The sequence below is a fragment of the Phasianus colchicus genome, chromosome 4 (genome assembly GCF_987193195.1).
Source record: "Phasianus colchicus chromosome 4, bPhaCol1.hap1.1, whole genome shotgun sequence".
NCBI lineage: Eukaryota > Metazoa > Chordata > Aves > Galliformes > Phasianidae > Phasianus > Phasianus colchicus.
In genome coordinates, this window is record NC_143439.1 from 45,647,414 (window position 1) to 45,668,483 (window position 21,070).

At 34.0% G+C, this 21,070-nt stretch overlaps 1 protein-coding gene across 4 annotated transcripts in view; it reads left to right on the forward strand.

The window, feature by feature from the left end:
• SGCZ (sarcoglycan zeta) overlaps positions 1-21,070 on the forward strand; it is a 350,955-nt gene that overhangs the window by 327,995 nt on the left and 1,890 nt on the right. For all 4 annotated transcript variants that reach the window (XR_016466157.1, XM_090139399.1, XM_090139397.1 and 1 more), the window contains exons 8-9: positions 10,588-10,711; positions 20,910-21,030. Coding sequence is in view for 3 of the 4 variants with exons in the window: in XM_090139399.1 (XP_089995525.1) it covers positions 10,588-10,711; positions 20,910-21,030 (245 nt within the window). In the remaining variant the exon portion in view is untranslated. The remainder of the gene's footprint in view (positions 1-10,587; positions 10,712-20,909; positions 21,031-21,070) is intronic.

A 21,070-nucleotide genomic window follows, 5' to 3' on the forward strand; every position in this document is an offset into this window, starting at 1 on the left:
CCTGTTGGAGAAGTATAAAAGCAGATTTGCCATATAATAAATCTTCTTAATACTGCCTTCTTAATGATTCTTACACATCCAAAACACAGTTAGACTCCAGTTTATTCTAACTATTCAAGAAAGACCCACAAATTCCTATCACACAAAATAGTAAAATACATTACTTTTTGAAACGAGTTTTCCAACTCCACCATTCCTTCATCTCAATTTTCCAAGGTGGACTTAATTAATGAGAATTCTACTGAATCTTCATTCAGTGTTTTGTCTTCTAGTTAATCATGGACTCAATCCATTTTTTTAATTAAAAAATTAAATTTAATTAAAAAACAACAACAACAACAAAAGCAAAAAAAGAAACAGCAACTTTTGCTGTCTGGTCAAGCAGAACTAGCTTATGTGTGATTTTTTTCTTACTATATTCTATATATAATGTATTCTGAAAGGTTTTGTACATATGTGCTGCTACGTGTTAGGTAGGATTCAGTGATATTCCCTTCATAAAATGAATATAATTACTATTAGGACAGAGATTTCATGGCTTTGGCATGAACCTTTCTAGAAGGTAACCTGCAGACATTTTTTCAGCTTGTAACTTCAAAGAACTGCAAATAATCACCGCTTTGTATGGTTGTTTCTGATGGTAGAATGCAATTAGATGCATTAGATCATATATATCTTTGAAAACTCCAGTTACCACATACTTATTTATCTTACTTCAAATGATTTTTAAAAATCCTTTAAAAAAAAAAAATCAAGTCTTGCAATACTTTTCCCAAAAAATAAAATGTTTTTTTTTCTGATTTTAGATATGTTGTCAGAAAACAATTACTTACTGTTGAAATGATTGCTTGCTAAATATGCTGAAATAAATCAGCCCAAACATTATGTCCATTTTCTTGCCTCAAGCCCAATTAATAAAACTATATTGATATTGTGAAATGATTTTATCTTCCAAAATAGAATAGTTGCATCCTAAATACAACTGATCTTTGTCTCATGCTACATGACAAAGAGTGACTGCAAATTATAGATAATTGAGTTTCAGTGTTCTGGTTTTGGGTCCATTCATTGATTAAGGTTTTAACATATAATTAGTCAATGTGTCCATCAAATAATACTGAACGTCTTTAAACGTGGTATATTTTTTTTCCAAAATACAGTATCCCCAAGTCTTGGAATTTTTGAAGTTAATGGTGACATGAGAAAGAAGAAAGTTTGCTGTGCTTACATTAAAATTCATTTTTTCAGTAGGCACATATGTTTGCAGTTTAATAGCAGGATTCAGTATATAAATGCAAATACATTATGTTTATTTGAATAGTTATGTACAGGTCTGAAAGACACAGGAATTTAATTTGATTAATTAAAATACAAATGATCCTTTTGTTTTTCATTTGAGAATACATTTTAAAAGTCAAATAATAAGTGTCAAACATCAAGGTATATTTGAATAACATATATTTTATTCAAAAAAGAGACATTGGAATAAGATTCATAACACTGGATATGTAAAACAATTACCTGCTGAATTTAAACAGTGGAAATTTTTGACAACCTTGATTACTAATAATGAAACTGAACTATACAGTTTCAACTACAACATAAGTTTCACAGTGTTTGAGCTGAAAGTTCTGGAATTTTAGCTCAATCTGTTCTGGATTAGGAGCCAGAAAGATGATGATTTATATTAGGTTCAAATTTCTAAAGCTTCACCTCTCCAACACTCCATATCCAGAATTTGAAGTCTTCAGTCAAAGAACCATCTGTAATACATGGTATTAAAAAATATGTTGTATAAAAAGACAGTTCAGATAAGATTTTAAAGGATAGAAAAAATTTCCTTCCTATGTCCCAACCACTTTATTTGTTCACATCTTACATTTTCAAATAATAAGTAACAAGGTTTTGCTTTCAGAAAATACTTTATACAAAATCCTTTGTGAAAACCGGTAAGCCTCTTCATATTGAAACCCAAAAACTAATTAAATCTGACTTTCTTTAACTGGGATAAGGAGCATAAAAGAATCATGCCTTAGAAAGGGAAAAAATATCTTAATAGTTTAATCTTCATATTTCTCTTGCTAACTTTTCTCACAAGAACACAGGGAAACTAAACCACCAATATGATAGGCCTCCAAATATAGATTTTAGGCTAATAGTGCATTAAAACATGGTGTAATAATTAGTAATATCTATTCATAAAAGAGGCATACAGTAGTTAAATGCCAATAGTTTTGACCTCAATAACCTTCTTAACAAGGTGGTAAATTTCTTTATTGTTGCTCTCAAGATACCTGCAAATCAAATCTAACAGTTTTTCTTCTCTGTCAAGCCTTGCATACTATTGACTCCAGCTAATCCTGCAAAGCTAATGCTGGGCATTAAAATGAGGTGGAAATTAATCAAGCAGTAAGGAAAAACCCAGGATAGTAGGATTGTATGTTAAGCCTGAAAGAATTCAGAATCTTGTACAAGGCATCTGTTTCATGTTGAGTTGCCTTATGGTTTCTTAAGGACCCTCTGTTGTGTCACTCTAGGAGTAGTTTACTAATAGGACAAAGTATCTGTTCTGTAAAACCCTGATACCATAGAATACATTAGAAAGGAATTTTGACAATAAATTGAGAGCAGACAGAGAGTAACAAAAGAACAGGGTCTCTTCTGCTCATCTATTATACTCAGAAATCAAATAATAGAACAAATTTCATCAAAACTGAGAAGATGAAGTAGAGTTAAAAAGCCCAAATTATTTCATACGTTATTTTTAAGGACCTCTGTTTCTAGCTTCCTTCTTAATGTTAGTTTTTAATAAAGCAAAAATATTCAATACATATATTTTTAGTATTTATGGTTGGTGTTCAAATAGTTATTTCACTGTTTGGGCATATGTATTACAAAAACAGTTGAAAACAACAGTTCACTCACTTTTGAAAATATATTTTTCCACATACATGTTTGTACAAAATTAAGATAGATGTAGTGAAAATTAGGAAAATTGACACAATGTAATCAGCTTTATATTTATGTATTTATAAATTATTTTACATGTGTATATAAAGCAAAAGAAATATACATTGAAATAAATAGATAAGAAGGAAATGAGTTTCAAATGTTAGCTCCTATTCAGATAGGATAGCCTCTTAAACTAGAAGAGTAATTTACTTTAGTATTCAGTGAGGATAATTATATTTGACTCAGGAGAAGGAAAAATACTCCAGTGGGAGATGGGATATGAAGGAAGAAAGTACTGCTGTCACAATAGATAGCAAAATTTAGTGAGTTTCATGTCATTAATTTGAGGTGCTGGATAATCTGTGTCTCTTGTCTTTGTATGAGCTAAACATGAAAACAAGGTCAAATAACCAAAATGTATAAAGTTTTCAAACTAGAATATAAGTACTTTGAGTCTGATGGATTAGTAAGAGTAGCAGTTGTAGTGAAATGGATGGAAAAATAGGTGAAAGGAGTATTTTAGTAGGTCAGATCTTTCAGGCTGGATTCACTGGTATGCAATGCTTCGCAATATTATTTTGAAAGATTCTTAAAGGAAAGAATTATTAACAACTTGAAGATAAGCAAAAATTGGGGTGAAATAGAAGGTGGCGAGATTATGCCAATCCAAAGAAATATTTTTCCCTCAATAAGGTATTGATCATCTAATGAGTGATTGCAAAAATGGTTTCTTCAGGATTAATTTTATTTTACAGATTTAATCAACTCACTCTAAGAAAGAAGCATGCACTAAGTTCTCTTTAACTTTCCTCACATTACCTGATCATTTTGTCAATCTCTTGCTTTAAATATTTGCTCTCTTCAGTGTGCCTCACCTTTTGCTTCTTCATTTTTTCTGGCCCTTTAGTAACATCACTGAAGAAGACTCTCTAATGCTTTGGATTACTTTCTTTTCCTGCTCAGTAACAATAATTATATTCTCAGTTGACTTCCTTTATTTGCCTGTGTCAGGAAATTATTTTTCTGATTTTTATCTATGTCACCTAAAATTAAAACACTGTTATTTTGTGTGTTGTTATTATAATGCAGACTTGTTGAACTGAGATTGGTGGCATGTATGGAGCAATTAGAACTCAGATTCAAACCCAGCAAGGTGATTTCTGGGTTAATGAAAATTCCAGGAGCTGTAATAAAGTCATGCTGATACACAGTCAGTGACGTGTAGAGAATGGATATAATAGCAAATGCTGTCCTAAATGCTGTTCTAATTTAAACCATGAAAGTTTCATCTTTGTTTAAATGCCTTGTCAATGAGTAGAAAAACTGGTTACGTTGATATTTAGTAGTTTGTGCTATTAGCTATTCCATAAGGTGTCTATTTAACTTTCTCTTATTTAAGGTCTTGCTGTGAAGTCACAAAATACAGAAAGCCAAATTGTGTCCTTAAAGGTTAGTTTCCCACATATAGAGAGCTTCTTGTAAAGATATGAGTATTTTGCCTTTTGATAAAGGTTATCTGATGATCAGTGAATGACATTAAAGACTCACAAGTCCTGCACATCTTCCCTTGCATTTCAATAAAATCTTTGATTTCTTCCTGAAAATACAGACATTTGGTTAAAAACATTGGAATACAGTAAGCTTCAGAAAAAATAACTGTTCTGGCAATGAATCAAATGCAACTTGTATAGGATGTAAAGGTATCAAAACTATTTTTAATTATACAAATATATGTAAGTAACGAGATTGAAATGAATGAAGTCTTATTCTCCCAGCATTCCTATCATGATGTCAAAATGAACTAATCAAGAATCCTCTGTTTGAATCGTTTCAATATCTATTAAAAAAGGTAATCTAGGTTTTTTATCACAATGGTCATAAAAGTTCATGGTTATTATTTATGCATACTATTGGAGTTTGTCATCCAAATTTTGTCCAATACCTTCTGTCCTTCAGTAGACAAGGGCTTTTATGACTTCAAAGTTTGCTTGAAAATTAAACAGCCAGCTGTTCTTTTAATAATAATAGAAATGCGGTGGGCGGGGGGGAGAGGAGGGAGGAGCTGTATTTACAATTGTTTGAGGCCACTGGAGAACTAAATTTTCAAAAGTAGTTTTGAAAAAAAGATCTTAATTCTAATTTGAAACAAAATCATTTCAGTGGAGGATGAGAAATTCATTGAATTCTGTGGTGTTTTGGGGTTGGAGTGCCATTTTATAAAGAAGTAAAAAAAGGGATAAGAGGAGTTTGAAACAACTGGAACAACAACAACAAAAAAAAAAACCCAGCAAGATGGGAAGCCCATCATCACATATTAAATACTTAAAAGTACAGAAGTATGTGTTGACCCTTAGTCATCAAGATGCGTAAGGGGAAATGAGCACCTGCATTATATGTGCATCCTCTAGTTGGCAGCGCATTTTTTAATCCGCCATTTGGAATAAATTCCAGAGTGTTAGAGGTTCATACTAGTCATTTTGCTAGATAGTGTGGACTGGATAGACGTGAAGGAAATAAATTATTCACATTTGCACACGGGAATCTTCTTTCTATTTCACGAAATACCTTCTGCTAGTCAATAGAGCAAAAATATCATAGATTAATTATATCCCATGTGAATTTGAGGGATGTGCAAGAAAAAAGTCTAAATTATTTATAAAAACCTAAAATTAAACCTTTTGTTTCTTTTTTATTATTATTTTTCTCTAATACGATTTAGGTCAGCTTGTAAACAGGAAATAACAAACAAAAAATAGATGTTTCTGTATTTCTGATGTGAAATATTTTAATACCTTCAAAGTAACATACTCATAATATTTGAAAACTTTCCTTTTTTAGCAATAATGCTTTAATGAATTCAGCCCAAATCCATGCTGCTTTGATCCTCTAAAATTCATCTTTAAAATTAGCCCTTGATAATTAAAAAGAAAAAAAGCCCTTCTCCATTCTCGATAGATCTTTCTGAATCACATGTAAGAATTGACAGATTATATTATTTGAAAGTGCAGTTTTAAACCTTTCTTCATCTTTCCTTAGAGTGTTGTAGATTCTGTTCACTAATAGCACTAGTTACCTTCTCCATCACAGCTGTGTGCTGGTTAGGAAAGCAAAATTATATTGTATTATATTATTTAAAAATTATATTAATATAATATACATATTATATACAGATAAATATATATTATATAAAATTATACAAATTTATATTGCATTATATTGTATAATAAGCAATATTATATTCACATGGTCCATCACCATATCCTTCTCTCTAAATTGGAGAGGTGTGGATTTGAAGATGGATTGTTCAGTGGATTAGGAATTGGCTGGCTGGATGCAGCCAAAGGCCTGTGATCCATGGTTCTGTGTCAGGGTAGAGGCTGGTCACAAGCTGTGTCCTTCATGGGTCGGTCTTGGGACCAGTGCTTTTCAACATCTTCATCAATGACATAGACAGTGGCATCAAGTGCACCCTCAGCAAGTTTGCGGATGACACCAAGCTGAGTGGTGCAGTCAATACACTGGAAGGAAGGGAAGCCATCCAGAGGGACCGGGACAGGCTAGAGAAGTGGGCCCATGAATGCCAGATGAGGTTCAATAAGGCCAAGTGCAGGGTGCTGCACTTGGGCTGGGGCAATCCCAAGTGCATATAGAAACTGGGGGAAGATTGGCTTGAGAGCAGCCCTGTGGAGAAGGACTTGGGGGCCCTGGTGGACCAGAAGCTGAACATGAGCCAGCGGTGTGTGCTTGCAGACCAGAAGGCCAACTGTGTTCTGGGCTGCATTAAAAAAGGGGTGGCCAGCAGGGAGAGGGAGGTGATTGTCCCCCTCTACTCAGCTCTTGTGAAGCCCCATCTGGAGTACTGTGTTCAGGCCTGGGTCTCCCAGTACAGGAAGGACGTGGAGCTCTTGGAGTGGGTCCAGAGGAGGGCCACTGAGATTATCAGAGGGCTGGAGCTCCTCTCCTATGAGGAAAGGTTGAGGGAACTGGGCTTGTTTAGCTTGGAGAAGAGGCTCTGGAGAGACTTCATTGTGGCCTTCCAGTACTTGAAAGGAGTGTATAAACAGGAGGGGGAACAGCTGCTTATGAGGGTGGATAGTGATAGAACAAGGCGGAACTTAAACTGAGACAGGGGAGGCTTAGGTTAGATATTAGGAGGAAGTTCTTCACACAGAGGGTGGTAACACACTGGAACAGGTTGCCCAAGGAGGTTGTCGACCCTGCATATAGCATGGGGGTTGAAACTAGATGAACATTGTGGTCCTCTTCAACCCAGGCCATTCTATGATTCTATGATTGTACAATTCAGATTATCTCAGTGAAGTAAGAGCCAATGTGACAAGCCATCAGTAAATCTGAAAGGAGAGCAAAGTCCTGGTTTGCTATTCTAATAATGTGCTTTTCCTTAAATGGATAAATTACAACGTGGAGTGTTACAATTGTATTATAATAGAGATTAAAGCTTTCAGAAATATAACAAAAATATTTTAAAGAAGCTGCATATCAAATATAATTTATCTGAAAAGATTGAGGAAATAATCTCTCAGTGTGTAGGCTTTTCCGTTTCCAATAGCATGCAGAAGATTGCATAACTAAGACACTTTTCAGATATGTATCTTCTGAAGAATAATAACAAAAAAAGTACATTAGTAACCGTTAAAACAAATATAGGCACTCAGTTTTATTAATAGATGGGTAGTATTTTAAAAGCTACTTCTCTGATCATCAGCCATTCACTGATATTTCTACCAAAACATTTGATTTCAGGAAACTGCTAAAAAAATCTATTGCCTGAAAAATAAACTTCTCCAGAGTATGTCGAAGTCTGATATTAACAACTTCTCAATTTCAGAAATTAATTCTCCAAATGTCTTCATTTTAGACAAATAGGAAGCTGTTAAAATTGACATAGATAATGAACAACAATGATGAAACAGAAGGGAACAACTCAACTTTTGTTGTGCTTTGGAAAAAAATGTTAATTTTTCAAACAAAATTATAAATTATTTTTGTTTGATATTCCTAAATAGACTTTTTCTGTCTTCCTACTAGAAAATCTCTGATGTCTACGAGTGATTTTGATTATATAAAACCAGAAATATTTGGGTGTTTTTTTTTAGTTTTTGTTTTGTTTTGTTTTGTTTGCTAAAATCTATATATTCAGTGTAATGAATATAGTTAAGGAACATTTTTTACCCTAATTATTAGAAGATGGGAGCTGAAACCAGTGGGAAATCATAAGATTCTGAGAAATTAGTTTATAAGTCACAAAATCATGTTGCTGAAAATTATGGATGGAATGGAAATATCCAAACATTTAACATTGAACTGCATAGTTCAATTTCCTTTGAAATTCAAAGTAAAATTTCATGAAGCCAACATAGTACTTCAAAAGCCTCATTTCTAAACATTCTACACAGAAATGCCTAAATGCCAGGCATTTTTTGAATATGGCTTCTTTTTTTTTTTTTTTTTTTTTTTTTCATCAGATTGCTACTGTACTCTAACACTACCGAACTATGATCTTTGCAGTTCAAGTCTGTGTATGCTGACTGGATTGCAGAAGTCTGACCTAAATTGTCCTGGAACTAGTACAATAGCTTTCTCTGCTACACACACCCTTTCAGCAAATTTCAAACACACATACCAAAAAAGTGTTTGTTACATAGACACAATTTGTACATACTGAAGTTTTCTTGATTTATAGCAGTGGTTAAATTGGCTCTGATATTTGGAAATTAGGTATGCAGCTCTGTTTCTCTGTATTGGAGTTACTCAGTATTTTGTGAGCAGCAGCATTCTGTTATACTTTCCATTGCAAACGAATAGGTTTTCTCTTTGAATGTTATTTTTTGTTGTTTTGTTGGTTTTGTTTGTTCATTTGTTTCCAGTGAATGTATATGGTTTCTAAAAAGTTTTGGAAACTCTTTTTCTGTTGTCTTATAGCCATCAGAAATTCGCATCAGACAACCAGCTGAAAAACACTGAAGTTCATGATTAAAAAATTCATGATATTTAGATTCTTCCCTACAAAGAAGCACAAAAATGATCTGTTAATTTTTTCCTATATAGACTTAAAAAAAAAAAATAAAATTGAAAGCATGTAAAAAATACAGATTTTTCTACTATCTACAAAAAATACTTTTTTTTTTTTACCTGAACACCTGCTTTTAATAGTCTCATTTTGTGCTACCAAGTAATTTTTCTGTGTGTTTCCACCTTCTGTCCCATTGAATGTGAGTGACATATAATGAACAGAAATATTTCACAGACACCATCTTGGTAACTTTCTTTACATGCAACTGTGGCATTTTGATTTCAAATTATCCATCACTACTCTGTACACACAAAAAAAAAAAAAGAAAAAAAAAAAGAAAGTGGTTGAAATATGCTGAAATTCTGTTATTCCACTGCCTGATAGACCTTTCATTTGACTTTTCTATAGCAAAATTCTTTGATGAACTACTCATATCTATAACATGCCTAGTACCTCATTATACTTTGGAATAGATTTGACCTAACATTCAGAATACGATTTGTTAAAGAGGGAAATGCAATGTTTTTATTGAGCTGTTCACTCTAGCTATTTCTATCACTAACATATTTCATCTTACAAAAAGCCTTTGTTCAGGTAAAGTAAGAACTGTGTTCTGTCATTATATTACTGTGATACAAATAGATTAAAAGATTTGTCTCATTCCTGACAGGGCTATGCAATAAGTCTATCACTGAACCCATCCAGAATCCATTTTTCTGTTTTCCAGTTCAGTACATCTGATCACCTTTCCTATTCAGTGTGTGAACACTACTACTATCAAAACCTTGCAGTGGTTCTTCCCATTCAAGAGATCTATCTCAGCATACTGAGACAGAATATAGATGAGAAGGTATCTTAGTTCTGCACTAAGCTTAATTGAGAATCTTGAGTATAGAGTACAGAAAGAAAGGGAAAATCTGTCAGGAGTAGAACAACAATAGTTGCACTAGGGAGAGATACCAAGTCCCAGTAATATGTAGTTTGACCCTATTATATCAGTATTCAAGAGCATAATGAGTATTTTGCAGAACAGAAAAAGGGCATGCAAAAAATCACAGTAACAGAGACTGGAATGGTACTCTTTTCCTTTTTTCATACATAATGCTGCTACATCTCTATGAAATACAAATAAGCCTGTGAAGGCAAAGCTATTCTATTCAGTATTACATTATTATTTAAAACTGTTAAAGTGTTTTGCTTAATTTTTATTGAGATGAATATTTACCATTGGTCACTTAGCAAAATTTAGTTATTAAATTGCCATTACAGTAGCATTCACAGAAATACATGAAATTGTAAGTTCCTGTATTTCAGTTTTAGTATAGGCAAACATCAGTAGGCAGGCACTTGTATATCATTATATGCCTAAATGCTGTCCCAGGCAGGAATAGATTTAAACACAGACGTTTTTTTTATTCTCTGGGCTATAGAGAATAGTGAGAGAATCATGTGTATGTATAACAACTCACTTCTGCTTCATTAACTTTCAAAATACATTTGTATCTACATGCATTGTGGTACTGTAGTTTTTAAGTCTGGTTGATTTTTTTGTTGGTTTGATTCAGTGTATTTTTTCCTCAGTGGTTGTTTTTGTCTTTCAGACTTGAATCTCCAACTAGATCTTTGGTGATGGAAGCACCCAGGGGAGTGCAAATCAATGCAGCTGCAGGAGATTTAAAGGCTACATGTAGAAAAGAACTGCACTTACAGTCTACAGAAGGGGAGGTAAGCTAAGCCAGTAGAAAAATGTTCTACTGCCCTGTTCAGCTTAAAACAAATAATGCAAGGATCATTTATTCAGCAGCATGGTAAATATACATGAAGCATTCTGCATTTGTCTATATTAAAATAATTTTGTTTGGATTGCTCAATTATTATTATTATTTATTTTTCTTCTTTCAAATATTTGAATTACTAAATCTCATGCACACTGAAAAAAGTGAAATGGATATAGATAAAAATAGTTTTAATATAACACTCAAGAAAAACACTATCCAGTCCTTTGGCATACCCTTGGGAAAAATACACCTAAGTGATGATGGTAAAAAGTAATTTTGGATGAATTTGACAACTGAAAGAGAAAAGTTTGAATTAATACCTTATTAAGCTATGATAACATGTTTCAACAGATTTGCTCTGCATATTGCATATTTTTCCTTTGACTGTTAATACCTCTGAAGGATAGAGAATTTTAGTGCTGTGTTCGTTGTATGATTTCACCAAAATCATACTTCAGTGATCAGCAAGACAAAAAATTTGGTGTGGATTCTTCATATATAGACCTGTGTGAAATCAAGAAAAAAATGTCAAATTGGATCACTGGTTTGGTTCATAACCCATGAATGGCAGAAATGTACTGAGTATATAGTATGATTTTTAATTTTTCTTGAGTATCTACTAGTGTACATTGAAAAGATGTTTTTGGAAGTAATTTCTTATGATCTCAGCTAGATGGTCATAATAGGAACTTGAGAACAGTTATAATAACTATCTTTTGCACTGTTGGAATTCAGTTAAGAACAAAATGCTTTATAGAAAAAAAGAAATGACAGTTTTAAACAAGCTTAATTGAACTTCGTATTAAAAATGTTTTTTATATTCCTGGGCATGGTAAATAAGACTTTACTCATCTGTGATTTCCCATGTATATGTTAGATTGATAGTTATGAGAGAACAAGACACCAACCTTTCCCCACCCTTTCCCTCATCCTGTAAGTTCTTTACTATGAGAGTGGCCACGAAGATGATCAGGGGACTGGAGCACCTCCCCTATGAGGACAGGCTGAGGGAGCTGGGCTTGTTCAGCCTGGAGAAAAGGAGGCTGCGGGGTGACCTCATTGCAGCCTTTCAGTACCTAAAGGGAGCCTATAAACAGGAGGGGAATCAACTCTTTGAAAGGGTTGATAACTGCAGGATGAGGGGAAATGGTTTTAAGTTGAGGGAAGGGAGATTTAGGTTGGACGTCAGGCGGAAATTCTTTACAGAGAGAGTGGTGAGGTACTGGAACAGGCTGCCCAGAGAGGTTGTGGATGCCCTGTCCCTGGAGTTGTTCAAGGCCAGATTGGATGGGGCCCTGGGCATCCTGGTCTAGCATTAAATGAGAAATTTGGTGGCACTGCATGTGGCAGGGGGTTGGAGCTTCATGATCCTTGAGGTCCCTTCCAACCCTGGCCATTCTGTGATTCTCTGATTCTGTGATTTTTCTTTCCAAGTAGTTCTTGTCTGCTAACACATATCTGACAAAGTTCAAGGTGTCTAAATATGTCACGAATACTGGCAGTTTCAGTAAGATCTGTAAAGCACTGCCCCCTAAATACGCAGAGAAAATCCATCCTGAGATATAGTTTTTCATCTCTTACACTGGAGGGGGTCAGAAGAAACTGCAGAAAGATATCAACACAACATAACCGTGCAGTGTTACCATGACCACTCTGGAGCATTATAGCCTGATGTGAAGAAACAGGTTAAACATCTGATGTTCAAAATGTCTATAGCAACATATTGATTGAGGTCAGTAATTGAAGCCCAAGAGGTACACCATGGATTTTCAGACAATAAGAAAAAAATTATAAACTGTTAACCTTTACTAATAATTCAGAAAACACATTCTAAACAACAACAAAATCAATATCAAAAATAACCCTTATTTTAGCATAAAAATATATGTTTTTTCAGTCAGGTTTCTTTCATGAATAAAAGAATATTGTCTTTGTGACCTGCTTCTGGGAAACAATGAACCATATTTGTGGAAAGACATTTTTTGTACTAGAAAAAAAAATACAATATATGATTTTTTGTATTATTTCCATACTGGTTAACTTTTAATTTTTTTGTTTAAGTTTATAAGCTTATTTAATAAGGCACCAAAGATACACAAGCTAATATTTTCCTTCTATAGCATAATTACTGCTGTTTCATACCAGGAAATAGTTATATGGAATCTGGAAAAAATCATTATTAGCCATGTAGACAATCATTATGAATTTACAGTAGATTAATCTATGAAGCATATATTTTTCTTTTGTTTAAGAATAACTTTAGAAAATATCTTCTGAAAAACATTAATGTGTTTATAAAATCATCTTCCTTTTCCCTTATTTCTCACACAGTATAATCTTTAGCCCCCCACATAACAAAATGAAAGCCTCTGCAAGCATTCTCAGTTTTGCTGTTTGATACATGTTCTTTTTATTTACTACAGTATTATAATAATCCTTTTAGCCATATTACACATTATAATGCATGATCCCAGACTGAAGACGAGGGGCTGTAATTTTTATTCACATTCTGCTGCTCTTTATAAAACTCTTGAGCTGCACCCTTGTGAGCCAAGGCATCAGCAGAATCCTTTGATTCAATTACAACTTGGCATTTAATTGTGAACTCTGTTTTATTCTATAAATAAACCATAACTAATGGTTTAAAGTAGCCATCATTTACAAGCAGAAAGCAATGTGAAGCTCTGAGCTCTAGCTGAATCTACTGGTTCACATAAGAAGAAAAATAACGTTTCTTGTCTGGTAGTTCAGCACAATAACTGCTAGCTGGCTACTGCTTCTTTCACATATAAGCATATTGCAAAAGTACAGATCAATTTTGAATTCCACAGATACTAGATTTTGCTTCGTATAAAAGTACATAGAAATATACCTGAAATACATTATGATATAATCACACCTTTCTGAATAGTTTATTTCATGCCAAAAACTATTTGGTTTAGCAACTAATTTTAATGGTTTTGAAATACATCACTCTTTGAAGGGAAAGGCTGCTAACTCGCCTTAGCTCTACTGAAGCTCATGCAGCTGTTATGTACTTTTTCAAGCAGCTTCTGTGTAACCTAAGTTCTGCATTTTCATTGAATCCTATTTTTTTAGCAAAGACAAAATAAATAGAAAGACACACTGACACTCCTTTTTTTCTGTAAATATATTTGCTTCTGCAAGGCCTTTGGCTTGCATGGTCCCTACCACATCCTTATTCTTATGAGAGATACGGATTTGAAGTGTACACAGTTTCATGGATAAGGAGCTGGTTGGAAGGTCACAGCCAGAGGGTTGTGATCAATGGCTCTATGTCCCAGGGGAGTCTGGTGTTGTGCAGTGTCCCCCAGAGATCTGTCTTGGAAGCAGTACTATAACATCTTTATCAGTGACATAAATGATGGGATTGAGTGTACCCTCAGCATGTTTGCTGATGACACCAAGCTGAGTGATGTGGTTGAGAAAGCAGAAGGAAGGGATGCCATCTAAAAGATCTTGATAAATTTGAATGTTGGGCTCATGTAAACCTAATGAAGGTCAACAAAGCCAAGTGCAAGGCTTTGCTCTTGTTCTGAGATAATCCCAGGTCAAGATAATACAAACTGGGAGCAGAACTCCTTGAGAGCAGCCCTGCTGAGAAGGACTTAAGGGTTCTGGTAGATGAAAAACTTAACATGAGCCAGCAGTGTGCACTTGTAGTCCAGAAAGCCAATGGTATCTTCAGTTCCATCAGAAAAGGGATGGCTAGTGGGGAGAGGGAGGTGATTGTGCCTGTCTACTCTGTCCTTGTGAGGTCCCAGATGGAGTACTACATCCAAGTCTGGTGCCCCCCAACACAGGAAAGATGTGGAGCTTTTGAATAGGGTCCAGAGGAGGGCTATGAAGATGATCAGAGGACTAGAGCATCTCTCCTGTGAGTCTGGAGAAGAGAAGGCTGTATGGCCTTCCAGTATTTAAAAGAAGATTAGAAATGGAAGGGAAATCAACTTTTTACATGGGTAGATAGAGATAGGACAAGGGATAATGGTTAGACTTAGATTAAATGCCAGGGTGTTTGCCCAGAGAGGCTTTGAATACCCTGTCCCCAGAGATGTTCAAGGCCAGGTTGTATGGGACCCTGAGCAGTCTGATCTAGTACTGATCTAGTACTAGCTGGCAACCCTGCCTACGGCAAGGACGTTGGAACTTGATGATCCTTGAGGTCCCTTCCAACCCAAGCCATTGCATGATTCTATGATTCTGTGATTTAGTCACCTGCTCTGTGATCATTCTCCTACTGATTTCCGTATCCCATATTATTTCCCTAGATTGAACTCCTTCATTGCTTGGTTTGTGGACAGTATTTGGTTGTTCATAGCATAATGAGGCTCATCCCTTGGTGAGACTTATTAACTGTCACATTAAAATGAGCAATGCTGTTTAACAGAAAATACTTATTCAAAATTAGTGCAGCATACAAGAGACCAACTTTGTATTTAACATTTGAGTACCACTCAGACATTCACCTCAGATTATTTTGTAGATACATCATGCATTAGTACTAGCTTTTGCTATGCAATCTTAAATCCATAACATGTATTTAATACAGAGATTAAAACTCAACAAAGTAAAGTAAACTTCACTTGTAAACTCAAATTACCATTTTAAAACTTTGATTCTGGTGGAGTTTTGTAGCTTTAATTTTGTTTTAAAACAAAACAAAACAAAAAATCTAAATACATTTATGCAACCAGCTTTTCTGCAAGCTACTTGCCATTAGCATAGAGAAATGGCTGAGCAAAGGAACAACATTCCCTAGATTCAGCTGAGTTATATTTACTTGATCTTAAATGTTTGCAAAATTAAATTAAAATGCTTGGTATGTATGAGGTGTATTCAATAAGAAATAAGAAATGGCAGGATATACATCTGAACAATCCAGCTAATTCATAAAAGATGTCTAATAATTGTCTTGCAGTTTGTTTTGAAAACCCTTTTTCATGGCCTTAACCATTAACTTGCGACTGCTGTATGGGAAGAAAGTGATTAGTGAAAATGAAAGGAAAATATTCTATATTTTTAATAATTGTTACGAAAATTAGAGTTTCAAAAATTCTATAAAGATATTTTGACAGATTTTTAAAATCATTAAAATTCCATATTATTTTTAAACGAAATTTTAAAATCATTCATGTTTAGGTAAATTTAAAGTAATAAAAAACCCTTTATGTTGAAATCTATAATTAAAAATGTTCCAAAACTCTCAAAACAAGTATTTTAATTCATAGCATCCATCTTTGAACTGCTTGTTTGCAAGCAAATTTTTAAGACCAACTCCATAAGCAATTTTACTAGAAAAAGAAGTGACAACTTATAATTTATTTTATAAACTAAACATTTTTCCAAGAAGATTAAATTTTATTCTAGTTTGCATTTGAGTTGTAATTTATGACTTTTTTTTACTGACAAAATTGAGCAGAAATACTTTAATCGCGTCTTTCACTTTCTGGTTTGGCTACATATATCACAAAGAAGTCACATTTGTCCTCTGAATTTCTAAAGATTTCTAATACCATTTGGAATTTGATTTGAGGAATTCTTGTGTATGAGTCTGTCATGGGCATACTATAAGCACTGGACCTTGTAAACTTCTACTGGTCAGCATTCATAGCAATCCCATTTGATCAACCCTGAAACAGAAAGAATAAATACGCTAGAAATTTTTTGTTTCCTTAGGCACCAATATAAATTACACTGGAGTTATCATGCAACATATACTTGTGACCATCTAACATGAATTTAGAAATACATGTGCTTAAAATGAAGCATAACTCTCATAAACATCACTTCTCTATTGAGGAGTTGAAACAAAAGTTCTTCCATTCTTCCAGCAAGAATTGCACACTTTACTATGTACAGTATATTTAATGTATATATATATATTAGTTTTCAAATCACTTACACTTGGCATATGTTCAAGAATAATATTGAGGAAGAAAATGGAACAGAATTAAAGAAGGTTGCTTAATCCAGGGGTTTCATGTATAATCTTTAGACAGAGAACATTCACCACGTCAGACCACATTTTGGCCTACAGCTCTCCTTTCTCCTGCGGCCAATTGATCCTACTTCTATAGAGAATATATTTTGAACATGCAGATTGTACTAGATAATTTGTCCCTCTCTGGATATTTGGTACATCCAGTTTCACCCCAGTTATGAAATTCATTTCAATGCTTACCTTTCCTCATTAGCACTGATTCTTAGGACAGAATATGGTTCCAGATACTATGCTAGTGTATGTTAGACTTTCAATGAAGGCTATTTTTATTGAATATTTTTAAAATAAATTCAAAACCGTCAGTAATTATTAGAACAATAGGTTAATGTGAACTAAAACTTTGCATTATATGCTGTAATTTGTCTTCAGCAAATAAAAACATACAAGCAAATGAAAAATACGTAGTTAGGAGTCCAGCAACCCAATTTATATGATCGTATTTCTATGTATGCTTCTGGTAGCATATGCAATAGAGCAAAAAGACTAGACAAAATCTTAAATTGTTATAATTCAAATTAATTCTGAAGAGCCTAAAGGCGATCACATTACACTGTCTTTTCATACTGGTTGATGAACACCAGCCTTTCAGTTTTTCTTCTTCTTTTCTACATTTCATCCAATTTCCTGTTATTTTTTTAACCAGTCCTGAATACAATTTTTATACTAGTCCTGAACACAATTTGAAGCACTTTATGATCTTTCAAGTCCAGTCATACTTTAATACATTTTTTCAATATTTATAAATCATAACTCTTCCATTTGGCGGTATATACTCAGAGTATAATCTCTGTTGTGAGCACTTAGTCAAGGACCCAGGGGAGAACTTTTATACATGGCAAGGCTGATACATATCTCTATATAACATGGCTTGTGTGAATATTTGATTCTTTACCTCATGCTTGTATCTTACCCCACTGAAAGTACTTTCCTTCAATTTTGCTGTATTTTTTTGTAGATAAACTGTATTTTCTTTCTTATCTTCCTCTCCTCCTTGTCCCTGTTCAGACAGCTTAACAGCACAGTCTGATGAGTAGATGACTTCCAGATCTCAGTTAATAAACATCACAGGTACCTTTGATATTCTAAACACTTTCACAAGGCATAGGCTAGGATTTGTTGGGTTAGTTAGTCTTTGACATTTCTTTGAAGATACAGTCTTTTACATGTTTGTGTCTGCCAGTTAATAGTGCTGTTATTGCAGAGGCTTTTGCTAATTCATAGAAATAACTGATTGCAAATTTTCTAAGTAGAGAAACCAAATATTTATATATCCTTTACCATTTCAAATAATATATTTTGGTACCTTGCTAAACTGCCAATTCTTTCTTTCTTTCTTTCTTTCTTTTTTTCTTCCCCAAAATACAGAACTGGAAATAGTAAAATAATTCCTAAAAATATTATATTCAGTCTTCTGCTTCATTTTCACAGTTTCTCTGTCTCATACAGTACTCCTACAGCCCTGGTGAAAATAAAATCCTGCGTGGAAAATGTGCGAGTTGAAAGTTCTCAAGTTTCACATTAAATAGTACAGAACATAAGAATATTCATTTAAAGTGTACAATTTCTCTGTTAATTTCACATGCCCTACAGGCTGATTGTTTGCTGTTTTAATTAATCCGAAACCAGGTGTACTTAAAAAAAAAAGAAAGATAATATTAACATATTTTTCATGACATTAAGATACACAAAACTGTGCAGTGATCTACAATTTCTAAATCTTAATTATATAAAGGGAATGATCCTGCTAAATATTATGTTTTCTAATGTGAAACATTGTTTTGGTGAGTAGCTGCTGCATTTTCCATTTTGTAGTTTCTTAGTCAATCTCCCACAATGTTTCAAAAATGGATAAAAGTTTTGGTTTTTTTTTTTCCTTGCCTATTTGTCTTCTAAGGTGTGAGTATCAGGAAGAGCGTAATAGGTTTGCTTAATCTTCATGCATATGAAGTATTAAATGGCTTATCTCCTACCTTTGGCAGCACAAAGGATTAGAGTAAGACCCTTCATACTGGCACTTCCCTGATGATTTCTCTGTTATCTAGTAACAGTATTCCCTGGGAACACAATACTCTTCTTTCTTTTTCTTGCCACCTCCTTTCTCTTCAAACACCTCATTACAGCAGCCATAAAAAGTTAAGTAGTTTAAGTTTTGTTGGAAGATTTTTTTGTTGGAAGAATTTCAGTTTTTACCAGTTTTAGGAGTGCATCCTGAAACATGAACTACATTCCTCTCAAATTCCATACAAAGTGGGTTATTTCTTTTTTTTTTTTTTTTTTTTTTCCCTGAAGTAACTAATAATAAATATCAATTTTGCATCTGTAAATTTGTTTTTTTTATTGATAACCCTGACTGCATATGTACAGAGTAGGTTTAAAGTTGGCTGTAAGCTATCTTTATTAAACTTCTTCATCTTGGGCATTCCCAGAATGTAGCTATAGGAGTCTGTCTAAACTGTACTACTTTCCCAGCTTTCTACAAAGGCATTGAGCTTGTCAGACTCATTGCAGTAGATACACCTTCATAAGAATTCTTAATTACTTCAGGTTTATGAAATTGTACTTTTAAAACAGCTTGTGTAAATGCATCATTCTTTTGTTATAAAAAATACAGAACAAAGATAACAGTTCACTACATTTATTTTTGTAACAAATTCCTGTCAGTAAGGATGAGAATTAAGAAAGGCATCATGCCATGCACTTGTCATCTATGCCTCTGAGACTCTTCCTTCTGTCCGTTTTAGTGTTATTTCCCATCAATGACAGCATCTTCCTCTGGGAGAAGGAAGCCTTGAAAGGGTTTATATTATTTTGAGCTATGTTCAGCCTGTATTTCCTTCAACCATTCCAGTCATTTACATTGCTTCTGCTGTGGATGGTAACATGATTGTGCATCAGTCATTGCATGGATTTTCATTCAGCTTTCTCTTCTCAGTCTTTTCCCATCCTGCTGTCACTTCTCTCCAGCAGGGATTCTGTACTGCTTCTGCACTGCTTTTCTCTTCTATATACCACCGGTTTTATCATAAACTAATATGTATTTACTGTTGGAAATGTCAAATGTCATATCTTCCCAGTCCCTTAAATGTACTGCTGACATTGTGCTATAATGGTGTCAAGTTGGCTTTGTTGATTTTCAATACCTTATAAAAATCACTAACAACTACCTAAGGAACTCACCTTTCCCTAAGCTTCTACAGTCATTTGCAGAGATAAAGCCATTTTGCTTTGTTACCATAGTCTGCATCCAAGGTAATGGCTGATCTTGCTTTGGCTCTCATTTATTCCTTCCATAAAAAACTACCTCCAAGCAGCTGGAAGCTTATCTGTTTGTACTAGTGCGAATAGTGAAGGATTTGCATTGTTTTTTCTTTATTTACCTGATTTCATGGCATCCTGAAAATTTAACAGAAGTGTAAATATTATGGAATATGATGCAGATTTATTAATATTATTCAAGTTTGCTGCTTAATACTGTCTCTTGTTGTTTCCAATAGAAGAAGATAAAAAACAAAACAAAACAATTTTTAAAGTCATCTGATATGTTCAGAAACAAATAGGAATAGCACAATGACCTCCTTAACAGGACTTTAACCTGAAATATTCTATCCTCCTAATTTAGGTCAAATAAGCTCTTTATTGTGTGCATGTGAATCTGCATCCTTATTTAATTATTCTCAGAATGAAGCTATTGTTAAGCCCCTACAGTTTAGCACAGTTCAGCACATATTTCCTGCTGCTTACAGGAGCACACTAGGGAATGTACTTTAATATCTCTTCACACTCATTAAAATGAAAACTTCTCCAGAACAAGGATATGTTACTGACACGAATGAATAAATTTTAATCACAAATTGCACAAATGAAAATTTGAGCTGTTTAAGAATACTGTCTAAATATTTCTGTATGACATTTATTGTATCTGAATAAACATGTTGGGGGAACCATTTGCATATACTGCAGTAATGGGTATTAATGGGTATGCAACTGCACAGTTGAAAAACAAGAAATGTTGACAGCTTATATATTTGCAAAATCTCACGATTCTGCCTCGGGTACATTTTTAAAAATATGCTACAATGCTAAAAGAAATGTATTATTCTTTTCTTTCCCCCTTTTGTAGATATTTTTAAATGCAGATACAATCCGCCTTGGAAATCTACCAGTGGGCTCCTTCTCCTCCTCTTCACCGAGCTCTTCAGCTCCTCGCCAGACTATCTATGAGATCTGCATCTGTCCCAATGGTAAACTTTACCTGTCCCCAGCAGGAGCAGGCTCCACATG